This window comes from Xiphophorus hellerii, chromosome 3 (genome assembly GCF_003331165.1).
Source record: "Xiphophorus hellerii strain 12219 chromosome 3, Xiphophorus_hellerii-4.1, whole genome shotgun sequence".
NCBI classification, from domain to species: Eukaryota; Metazoa; Chordata; class Actinopteri; order Cyprinodontiformes; family Poeciliidae; genus Xiphophorus; species Xiphophorus hellerii.
This window is the reverse complement of record NC_045674.1, coordinates 26771278-26783397: the sequence shown is the minus strand read 5'-3', so window position 1 is coordinate 26783397 and position 12120 is coordinate 26771278. Positions and strand designations below refer to the sequence as shown.

Genomic DNA, 12120 nt, shown 5'->3' with positions numbered 1-12120 from the left:
GAGTACACTGGGTTGATTGACAGCGCTGATACCCTCCTCCCGGCTCTGATTGGTTGTTATTGTCCGGGAGCGGTGCATTTCTTCAGACAGCAATAGCAGCTCAGGGAGGAGGTGGATTATCTGTCTCATACAGTCATGACATGGTGACGGTTTTAATAAATGTGTAAAAACATATTCTTTATAAAAATGATGTACTGCAGCTTTAAAGGCCATAAATAATATCCAGTGTGTGACCCTTAGAAGTCAATTAGTTAGTAAAGAGAGTTCTCCTGTCTCCAAATTGATCTCAGTCAATCAGTCTGTCAATATATGAAAGCTTCAGAGGTTTGCTGGGGAACATTAATGGCCCTTTCTCCACAGTACCTGCTCAACGCAGCTTGACTTGACTCTGCTGAACTCTGCTCGGTTTGGATCATTTGCCGTTACATTTGAGTACTAGTTCTATGTAATACGCTCACTCCCTGCCATTTTTACAAATGGCAGGCCCAATTCTTGCGAGGGAGTCAGTGTTTTGACGCAACCAACTCCACCTTCTAGTCAATCAGTGACCGTCAGTCTTCTGACGCCATGTTTTCAGGCAGACTCGGTATCTTTAGTACGCCTATGTAACCCAGGTCCCCCAAAAATGGGATGGTCCCACATCCCAGCACTGTTATAGCCACTAAAAGTTTTATTACAGGCGAGATGAGTTTTATGCAGTAACCACTTTATTTCAGTGAAGGACGTTAGCTGCCTGTCTGCTGATATGTTTAGTTGGATTCAAAGATGTTTTTTGGGGGGCTTGGAGGGGAGAAGGTCAAACAAAGCAGTCTCTCACTTACAAGCTAGACATGCACTAGAAAATCTAGTGCATGTCTATTCTCCTTTATCCGGAGAATCAACACTAGGGTGAAAAACAAGTGTAGCTGTTTTATGCTGGTCAACTTTAAAGCCAACACCACATCACATATAGAAGCATTTTTGGACATTTGTTAAAAGTCTCTGTACCATGTAGCAGGAAAAACCCACAGCAAAACTTTTCACAGCCACTCCCATAGTCACATGTTATTCATCCAAATCAAATAATTTTAAATGTTATGAAAATGATTCTGACTACTGCTGAGTTGTTTCTATTTGAAGTCTGTTTTTGGCCTGTTAACTCATAGAAACGCCTCTTAGTGATTTTGACTTTTTTTGGGCACCCGTTAAAGAAATGCCTCAAAATGTCACTTCTTATATCAGCTTACATGAGTTTGTACTGAAATATAAATTGCCTCCCTGACTTAAAATAAATTTCCTTACAAGGATCCCCAAGTTTAGCACATTCACGCATCAGTTCTGTCTGGGGCAACACCTGTCCCATCGGGGGAGGGGTCACGTGCCTCACCAGTCCCACTCTTAGGACAGGCTCCTTAAATTAGAATAGGCTTTTCATCTGAATGAAAAGTGAGCGCTTGCACACTGCAGAAGCATTCATCACCTCAACAGAAGTACAAGTCATGATTTTTAGACATCTGTCCATGTTCATGTCTTGACCAACTCTGTTTTAACCAAATATTGATGATTGAACTATCCTAGCCAACTTACAAATAGCTAGCTGATGGCGATAGAACAGAAAAGTCCTTCTCCAGGATCAGTTTAAGAGATAAAAAAAAGAAGTTATCATCTTTGATTATAAGATATGAATACGTTTTGAGTTTTGACAAACCACCTGTACTGCAAGTTCTTTGATATTGATAACATTCCTGTGAAAACAGTTCCATGTTCCGAAATCTTCATCTTCCTTCTGGCTAAACATAACCATAAATGTGTTAGGTTGTTGTTGTCGTGTAAACGACATTACTGAATGTAGTTCAATGAAGTTTTTTGCTGTAAGGCGTATCTGCTGAACTTTATTTTTTTTTGTGGAATGCCTTGGGTTCGATATCAGGAGGGAGGACACACCATTGTACACCCCAGGCAGCAGACCTTTACTTTGGGCAATTTGCCATCTTCAAGAAGGTGGTGGTGACAAGTCTATTCTGGGAAATGGGGAGGTCTGACACAGCAGAGGCAGACTCCTAACTAGGAAGTTTCTCAGATAAGCCATTGTCCTTTTATTTATTCAGTCAATTATGTCATATTTCTTTCAGTTTTGCGTTTGTTTGTTTACTTGTTTATGATGTATAATGTAATTGGTAACGCATATCTTGTAGGGGGTATAATGTAATAACTCAGCCACCCTGAACAGATTAAAACAGATGTAGAAAAGAAGTGGACAGATAATGACATCTGTACCTATATTCAACCTAGATTTTACTGATCACTTCCCACAATTATTAGTGAACATGATCATTGTCATGACCAGCCAGTATTATCTGTCTGTGTTTAACATTGACAGTCTTAATAGATGTTGACATTTCTTCTTAAATCAATGACTTTAGATCACCAACGATGTTGCTAATTTCACCTTGAACTCGCTCCTAACAATTGCAGCTAAAGAGTTGGCGGAATAACAGCCAGAACTAATATATAGTAGTATTTCCTTGTAATTCTGCCTATGCGACACAATTTGATGGAAATTGTGACTGAGCTTTTTAGCTGTAGTAATGGTTATATAACCAAGGCTGTATTCAGTGTCATTAAATGGTTCTGTCGTAAATCTGCAAACACGAGATAGACACTAAACAGCCTCAGGCTGTTGTAAATCTTCAGACGAGCTGGCCTTATCCCACGCCCATCAGCCTTCAAAACGTCACCCAGCAATGTAAAGCCATGGACGGTGTGTAAGAGGAACAGAATGTTGTGTCTACAATGAATCAGCCATCAATCCACAATGTCAAGCACACCAAGGCATATATGTTTAACGCTCTATGGATTAACTTTTTGTTCTTTTGGGGAAAAAATATTGTCTTATTTTCCGGAAAAATATTGGGAGCTTAGTGGTCCCTACTTGCATATCAATCATAAAATCGGACCCTGACAGCTCCCGGAACCAGATTTGGGTTTGTTGCCTCAAGGGGTCTAAAACACCAAGGTTTTCTACAGTGATTATGAGAAATGAAATGCAAATCAAACAAAAACTAAATTTATAAAAACAAAAACTTTTTGTTGACAAAAATAAATCAGACCTGGTTCCAACTCACCAAATATAAAATGAACAACTACCTGTAGCTTTCATTAATGAATGGTACATTTAAGAAAATTACTAAAACGAGCATTTGTGTGTTTGTACGTGTGTGTGTTTATCGGACTTAGAATCACTAAAGATGTTGCCATCAGTCCTTTTTCCTATTATGTGTAAAACATCAGGGAGGAATTGCTTGCTGATGTGAAAAAGAGTGTATGTCACATTTCTGGTACTTGATTATTGACATAGCTATGGATCACAATGTGTTTATCTAATTATCTATGGGTTGTAGCGACCAGATTCACATCAGTGACTGGAGTTAGGGCTGCAGGTTCTTTTTTTAAGAGTTTGTAGTTCTGATTCCTTGGTAGAATTTGAGCCAAGCAAAAGCAACGGACAACATTTTCACCAGCTTCCATATCTGGTAGATTGGTGGTTGCACGACTTGCCCTGTGTAGGTTTTAAAGTTGTAAGGAACACAATCTGTACCAGTCATATGAATGACCCTGCAGCCCCATATTTTTGATTTTTGCAGGTATTGCTTCAGTCTTTGCCTGCCTTCGAATAGGGCCATTTGTTAATTGATGAGCAGCTTATCGCCCATTGGGACTGAAGTTAGTTTTGAGGATAAACAAACAATGAAATAATGGTGGCACAGTGGATCCTCATGGTTTCATCAAGAATGACCCCAACTTATGAACCATGCGCCTTTTGTCCATGAAATGATCTTGCATCCATCTCCTGTTGCTGTTAGTCATTAATAAAGTTAAAAAATTGGCTTTATAATGATTTTGTAAACATCTGCATATGAACTCACTAGAATAATATTGTCTGAATGAAAGCGCCCCAACTGCCCAATGTTGCCTTGAGGCAACAAACAAAAAAATACAGTTTTAGCATATAAATTATAAAACAATTGTCTTGAAATGATCTACAATGCTTCTTTACATACTCACAGACATTAAAATATTTTTAGTTAGAGTTACCCAAAATTTAAACATGAAGAAAAGTGATCTATAACTTACAAGTAGGAGGCAAGGTGCACCATGCAACTCTGCTTCATAAAAAGAACTGCCCCTCTTCCAAGTAAATGGTCACATCAACCTCACTACCTCTTTTATTTGGACAAAAACATGTCTGGTGGTACTTTAAATCTTTAAATGCCCCCCAAAAAATAAAACAAAGGAGCAACGTGAGGTACAGATATGTGGTTTGTTGCCATGCCATAGAGGGTTAAATATCTCCCACAACTAAAGAAACTACCACTGGCTGAAGTTCAATGGCAGAGACATACTGCACCTGTCCTTGACAGGGTTCTGTTGTGTTTATGTCTCAAATTTACCGTGACAGTAGGTCACACAGACCTCTTTCATCATTCCAACTTCCGAAAATCCTGTGGACAGGACGTCTTGTCCTGTGTGTAAAATGTCCGAAACACTCACAGTAATAGACTGTATACAACAGTAAACAGCAGATAATTAAGTAAAATTTGTTTGTTTACAATATTTGGGCATGGCAATATGGAGGCCTCAAAGGGACATTGGAGGAAAAAATAAATGATCTTTCTTGTGCGAACCAAATAGTTTGACGTGCACATCAGACAGCATCATGTACGCAATAGATACTATCTGCTATCGCACGAGATATGTGGTGCACACCAGAAAATATCTGGTATGCACAAGAAATTTTTTTTTTTTGTTGTTGTTTTTTTTTCTCTCGATGTCCCTTTAGTTGCACCTTATGGGGACGCCCACAGTGTACGAAACTACTGCATGAATAGTAAATTAAGAAAACCGACCTAGCAAAACAACATCTTCACTATCTTGCCACTGGAATGAGGGTAGGTAAATGGGACAAAAATAACACAAACCGGTTATAAATTGCATGCATGATCAGTTTTCTGTTACACAGAATTCCAATATTGATTTCTTTCCTGATTAGTCCATCTATTAAATCTTTTTTTTTTTTATAGAAACCGGAGAGCTTTGCCCCTGGGAACTCCAGGGTTTACAATGGATGGCACTGTATCATTAAAATATGAAAGTATCAAAGTCCACACATCATCTAGTTTTGCATTAACAGCCATGTAGATATAAAGCAGTTTTGTGCACAGCATGCCAGAGGATTTAAAGTCAAATAACCAACTTTACCACTCAGCAATGTGCCGAAATAAAGTATGAAATCTTTAACAAGCCTGTCTATAATGAAACTGAATGTCATAAGCTGTCACCTTCTCCACCTCTTCGTCATTGACAGGCCATCTCTGTCTGACAAGTCAGTGAGGAAATTCTTGTTTCGCAATGTCAGAATGCCTCTCTGGTCCAATAAGTACACCTGAGAATTCCTGTCTTCGTCTACTCCTCCCATTCTTTTGTAGTTTTGCCTTTACACGCATTATATGAAAAGATAAATCATATCTGCTGTAGGTGGATTGTTTTTGGATGTGACCTAAGGCATCAACTCTGATGTGTGACTCAAAAGCAACCGAGTAGCGTCAAATAGATTGTTTTTATAAGAAAAAGCTTAATAAGGAGCTTGAAGGAATTAAGCAAACTTATGATAGCTAACAGTGTGTTCAGCTGGCTGTTGGTTCTGTGCTGTAGACTGGAGAGAGAGAGAAAAACGTGTCTCCCTCAGACTTGGCTCGCTTTATTTGACTGTTGCCATGGTAAGCAAAAGGCAAAACAGTGTTTGGATGTGTAATGGAGGGGTTTCCAAAAGAACAGCAGGAGTGACTGCATTATTGCTTTGCCTCTCATTCACCGGCACTATAATTTTACTACCAGATCACTGTGTTGGTGTCCGGTGCCGTCTGCTTACAGTAAATCCCCGTCTTCTCCGTGCGATTGAACACGGGGCTGCTCCGCTCCGAGGCAGCAGTTGTCAGCTACCCTTCCAGTTTTCCTGGCTGGGGGGAACTTTCTCTGACACGCAGAGAGACGAACAGGAGACAGATGTACAGAGGAGAAACGGGATCTTGAGGATGGAAATCGGATACCTGGTTCAAGGCGGAGCAGGAGGAGGCATCGCTATAATGCGCAGCTCTTTATTTAGTTTCGAGAAAGAAAAAAATAAACTGGTTTACAAGTAGATGTTCTAAAGTTAGTGGTTTGAAGTAGCGACACAACTTTAGGCTGCTTTACAGGCTGTTGCATCAGTTTCATGCCCGGCTTTAGGAAATGCCATGTGCTGCTTCTTATAGGGACCTGGACACCCTCAATACACACATGTAAAAAATAGAAGTACACTTCTATTCATCTAGGCAAACTTAGTTTGTGAATCATTGCGTACCTCGTCCTCATAAAACACACATTTGCAGATGTACGTCTCATTTGTCTGTTTATTTAATGAAGCCACACCTCAAACTTTGTGTGTGGAAACCATTTAGTGATACCTGATGCGGAAATGTGTAAAACTTGACCCCTTTCACTAGCACGTGTGTGTGTGTGTGTGTGGGGGTGTGTTTGTGGGTGTGTGTGTGTGTGTGTGTGTGTGTGTGTGTGTGCGGGGGGGGTGTGTGTGTGTGTGTGTGTGTGTGTGTGCACCCAATCGACCCAGGAGGGTCATCTCGTTTTCTCCTCACTACTATCTCTCTGACATATTCGCTGGACTGATGAGACGGCATCGGGCGCGTGTGGGCGTGTGTGTGTGTGTGTCAGCTGGCTAGAGGTGTGGATGTGTGCGCTGAATTGGAGGCGTGTTTTCCTCTGTGGGTGGGTTTCTCTCTGAAAGTCAGAACAGCAGGACATGTGCTTGTGCACACTTTTTTAGACGTGCCTTGCTGTACTCATTTGACTCTAAATTGTTCTTGATTTATTTGGAGACAACTTCCCCCCACCCCCATTTTTTTGTTTTGTTTGTTTTAGTGGGAATTTCTTTCCATGCCCACTTCTTTTTTTTCTTCTAAGAATAAGAAGGTAGGTGGAGTCAGACTGCGAAGTGCGCTTCACTCCCTCCCTCGCTCACACGCTCTGCCTTTCTTCCATTCTGTCATTGCCCTCTCGGCAGAACTGAGACTGTCCATGCCCGGCCATTCTAAGTGAAGAGGGGACAGCAAACTTTTTGACTTTTTTTTAAAAAAGAGGAATTTTTCTTTTTCTTCACAAATATACAAAAGGATCAGCAAGACCACGAGGAAGAGACAGTAAGAAACCTAATGCTTTCATCTTTCAACTTACGTTAAATTGAATTGAGAAGCACGTGACAACTGGTTTTTCCACCGGATTCTTTACTACGAGTGGTTGACTTTTTTTTTTTCTGTTATTATATTTCAACTGACTTAAAGCACAATGGTTGCCGGAATGCTGATGCCGATGCATGAACTAAAAGCCATCTATGAAGTCTTATTTCGAGATGGCGTTATGGTGGCCAAGAAGGACAAGAGGCCTCAGATCAAGCACCCGGAAGTACGAGACGTGACCAATCTCCAAGTAATCCGTGCTATGGGCTCTCTGAAATCTAGAGGCTATGTACGGGAAACATTTGCTTGGAGACATTTCTATTGGTACCTGACCAACGATGGCATTGTTTACCTGCGCGACTACCTCCACTTGCCCGCTGAGATTATTCCAGCCTCTTTGCAGAGGGTTAGGAAACCAGCTGCTACCCTGGCCATTGCTCACCGCGCTGCGCAAGTCCAGTCTGTCCAAGGCCCTACGTCTTACGTTCCCAAGCCAGGTCGCAGGGACGAGGCAGAGAGTCAAGAAGCGTTAGCTGAACGCCGAGGCTACCGCTATAAAACGATGGATCCAGGAGAACGAGGGAATTACACCGATAGGACCCCTAGGTTCAGGGGCCGTCCACTTACTGAGGAACCAGTGAGGCCAAAGCAGGCACTTGAGGCTAGGGACCAGCATCAGCCTCTCTACAAGAGAGGAGCCAGCTTCAACAGCAAATCAGTCAAAGAGGTGGAAAGCACAAAACGATTTACTCATCAGGAGCCTAATGTGAGAAATGAAAGGCAGGTAGTGTCACAGGAGCGAAGGATGTTGGATGCTCAGAAGATAAACTCCAGTTCTGCTCCACTTCAAACAGCAGCTTTGACGCAGGATGAGTCCCAGGCCTCTCTGATCCCCTCCTCAGTGGCCTTACCATTATCTGTGGCTGCTGTCAGTGTGGCTGCGGGTGCAGCGCCGTCAAAGATGGCAGTTAGCTCATCTGCTGCTCAGAAAAGTGTCAAAATTAAAAATGTCGCAAAACAGGAGGTTTCTTCATTGAAATTCACTGAGGAGATCAGTCCATCAGCAGCCGAGCTTCCAAGTGGGGATGCTAAAGAAGACGAAACAAAACCAGCTGAAGTCACGGCACCTGAAATGCCAATGCCCAAACCGGTTCTTACAACGGAATGCACTCATGAAACCTCCAAAGTTTATTCTGGCTCTGTTGCCTCTGGAAAGATTAGACTGGTTGATGCTGATCCTAAAAAGCATGAGAAAGAGGAAGTTATTGATGAGTCAGTTAAGGCAACTGAAAAAAAACCCCAACACCTGGTGAAACCTGAAGTAGGCGGTGATATCAAAGAGAAAACTGCCAAAGTTAACAAGAAGACCACCAAAACCAATAAGGCTAACCAGACCAGCAGCCCATTATGGACCACTGATGAAGCAGATGGCATCTCCAACATCACAGTGACTCAAGAACCCGTCCAGGCAGAAGTAAGCTCACCAGTTCTCACTGCAAAGCCTGACACTCAGGCCTTCCCTCCTAAAATGGCACAAGTAGCAGAACCCTCATCACAGGAAGTTAACACTACTCCCAAAACTGCACCTGCTTCAGCAACTCAGACAAAACAGGAAGATCCACAACTGATCCAAAATAACTATACTGCAACAGAGATGATCATTAAACAGGAGGAAACTAATCTAACAGAGATGCCACATGCCAAGAAGGATGAAACGGTGTCACCCTCTAAAGTTTTAGGGCAGGACCTAAAAGTGCAACAGGTCATCCATTCATCTCCCTCCACCCGGAAGGATGCTGCAACAGAGGAGGGTAAAGATGCTAAACAAGCAGGTGAAGGGACCTCCAAGTCCAAGAAAAAGAAAAAGAAGTCTCCAGGTGAGATTTCCAAGATCACTGTTCAACAGGATCAACCTCAGTTAAAGGCAAATGAGGAAATGTCAGAAAACGACTCCCAGGAAGTGAAGGTAGAAACCTTCCATCAGAAAACAGTAATTACCTCTGAGCTCCTAACTGTGTCTACCTCTGTAAAGGCAGAAGGGGAAGCCAAAACAGACAGTGACCGTAAAAAAACTGGCAATCAGCTAAAGAAGGAGACATTTACAAAAGCTAAGATGAAGCCAGATGAAGTCCCACCTGCAGCAGCTCCTGCAGCTGTTCAAGCAAAAGATAAAACTGAGAGAATCACTGTCACTGCCACCACTCAGGAACAAATGTCTCCCAAATTACAGGCTGCAGCCCCTGACATGGACCCAGAAAAATCTCAGGAAATAACTGTTTCCAACATGGAAACAGTGACTGTGCAGAAAGTGAGTCAGGTTGAGCTCATGCGAGAGAGTGCGAAACTTGAGAAAAAAATACCAGTGGACCATTCAGACTCTGAGAAAGTAACTGCTGAGGCTACATCCCTGCAGAGCACAGAGAAAGTTGCAGACAAGCAGACAAAGGGGAAGAAAAAAGGGAAAAAACAGGTTAAGGTGTCACAAGAGGAAGAAACCATAAACACAAAGTCTGTCTCTACGACTGAAGGAGAAACACTGTCATCCATAACAACACTGCCTATGGCTGCAGGCAGGGATAGCCCTGCTGTGGCCTTTGAAATGAGAAGAACTAAAGTTTCTTCAAAGATGACTCCTGAAAGAATGTGCAGTGAGGAAGTTGGGCAGGCAGCAGCTGTGCTCTCTGAGGCCCCGACAGACAAAGGGGAGGTGGAGCTAACGCAGCCCTCTGCAGAAAAAACCAAGCGGGAGGTTCCGAAAGCAAAAACATCTTCCAGTGCGAGGAAAGCACCCGCACCCGAAGATTTAGCGTCAGCTGAGGCACAGGCCAGCCCTCTCTCCAGGCAAGAAGAGCCTCCCAGAGTTGCACAACATTCAGCCCGGCAGGCAGCAGAGTGCAGCACACAGGAAAGGCTCTCTGTCTCGGAGGCCTCAGAGCACGAAGAAGACAAGAAGAGGGACTTGTCGGAGGACACACCCTCTGCCACTGCCACACCCGCAGCCCAGCCTGACCAGCCTCACCTGGGGGACACCAGTGAGTCCTACAGCGCCGACACTGACGAGGCCAATATGAGGAAGAAAATAGTAGTGGTGGAGGAGATAGTTGAGGTGAAGCAAGTCGTTAGCCCTCAGGCGACCGGGCAGCAGTCACCTCCCCCACCTGTGAAGACAGCAGAGGAGGAGGAAGACGAGGAGCTGGACCTAGATGTTCTGGAGGAAATCGCCATAGAGCGAGCTCTCTTGGCCGGGGCTGCGAGGGTCAAGGTGCAAGGGGCTTCACCTGACTCTGACTGGGACCACTCACTGGCGGAGCCAGAGGACAAGACATGGCCTAACTTCATTGAAGGTTGGTTTGAATGCATGTCAACTGACCTACTTCCTGCACTGTCCTAATCTGTCTGTGCACGTGATGGAGGCTTTTTCTTCTTCTTCTTGCAGTTAGGATCCCACCTTTCTCTTTTGAAGTGTGGGAGGTCTTAGTTGAGGTTTGTAGATGACAGCTCTGTTGCTGCTTCAAGCAAACATCATTTACAGTTTTCTTTCCTCGTTTATAGTAGGGAGAGGAAAAAAAAACTACTTTTAAGTCTTTGTTATTTGCATACCGTTTATCTTGACGCTACATGTTGCGGAGGCTTATCCTGGATGTGGAGACGGTCTCCTTTTAGGAATTGTTTCAGCATGTGGGTGTGAGGAGACCATTGACATGTGGCTGTGATTTGGCCATGTGTGCTGAGACAGATCAGGCATTAGCTGCACTGCGGTTGCTGTCGTATTGAAACTGTCAGTGGCAAGACAACTTTTAGATATGGACGTAACGCGCAACATTTCATGTTTATTGCTTCATTAGCTAATTCTGCAGGTAATGTCTTCCTGCATAGAACCGGAGAATGCTACGCTGCTAAAACAATTACACATTTTTGGGTGGGGACTCCCTGTCTCATAAATACTGTGTCAAGGCATGTTTACGCTTAAGATGCATAATCTCCGGGGACATCTCTGGGCATTTGCCAAATGGATTATGCAGAGGTGTCGTCAGTCCGACAAGGTGGGGCTGTTTGCTGAGATTCAGCCTCACCACTTCTCTGCAGACATTCGTGTGTGTGAGTTAAAACCCATCTGAACTCCAGGAAGGTGTGGTTCTCTTCTGGGAGCTTTGCTCCAGTAATGCTGTACTTTTGGCTCTGGTTTACATTCCCTTCTTGTGGTTTTTTTTTCTTTCTTTCTTTATCCAGTCTGTCACTTATTAGAGATAAGTGCATCACTTGAATATCGTTCTGTAATGGTACAGCAGGAGTATGGGACTTATCTAGGTAATGTGATAAGGCCATTGTGTGCTCTCTGCCCTTGCTGTGGAAATGAAAGTTGCAGAAACTCCCCAATCAGGTGCCACGCAGCGCTGTCATTTGCGGAACTGAAACGTATATTATGAAATAAGCTATGAAACACGAACATGTAACATAATTGTATATTCCACATAGTTAAGACGTGGAAAAAGCTAGTGTTTTCCATCATTTGTGTGTGTTTTTTTTTTTCCCTAAACTTTTACATGAGATAAAGGGAGGAGCTGCATGGGCGTTGTCTGCTATGGGTGTGAAAGACTGAGGAAGCTGGAAAAGGTTTGTTCGCAGCTCCATGGGTGTGTTTGTTTGGATCCACACGTGACGGCAGATCTGTTTTCAATTAGCTGCCTGGCTTCTTGATTCGATCTGGTTACTCATGAGGAAATCAAGTTCAAGAGACTTTATGGCTCACACACAAACGCACATCTCATCTTAAGCACATTATGTCACTTCAGCAACTACAAATGCCTCTGGTACGCACTAACTGACACCAAACATTTAACTTCACCTTTGA

At 43.2% G+C, this 12120-nt stretch overlaps 1 protein-coding gene across 18 annotated transcripts in view; it reads left to right on the top strand.

Moving 5' to 3' along the window:
* LOC116714646 (plectin-like) overlaps positions 1-12120 on the top strand; it is a 136693-nt gene that overhangs the window by 62865 nt on the left and 61708 nt on the right. For 2 of the 18 annotated variants that reach the window (XM_032555330.1, XM_032555322.1), the window contains exon 1: positions 6972-10612. The exons of 12 other annotated variants lie outside the window; for them this stretch is intronic. In XM_032555330.1, coding sequence (XP_032411221.1) covers positions 7378-10612 — 3235 coding nt within the window. In that variant the 5' untranslated portion in view covers positions 6972-7377. Of the gene's footprint in view, positions 1-6971; positions 10613-12120 lie in introns of those variants that run through there. 4 more of the 18 variants (XM_032555339.1, XM_032555345.1, XM_032555354.1 and 1 more) reach the window with 3 other exon arrangements.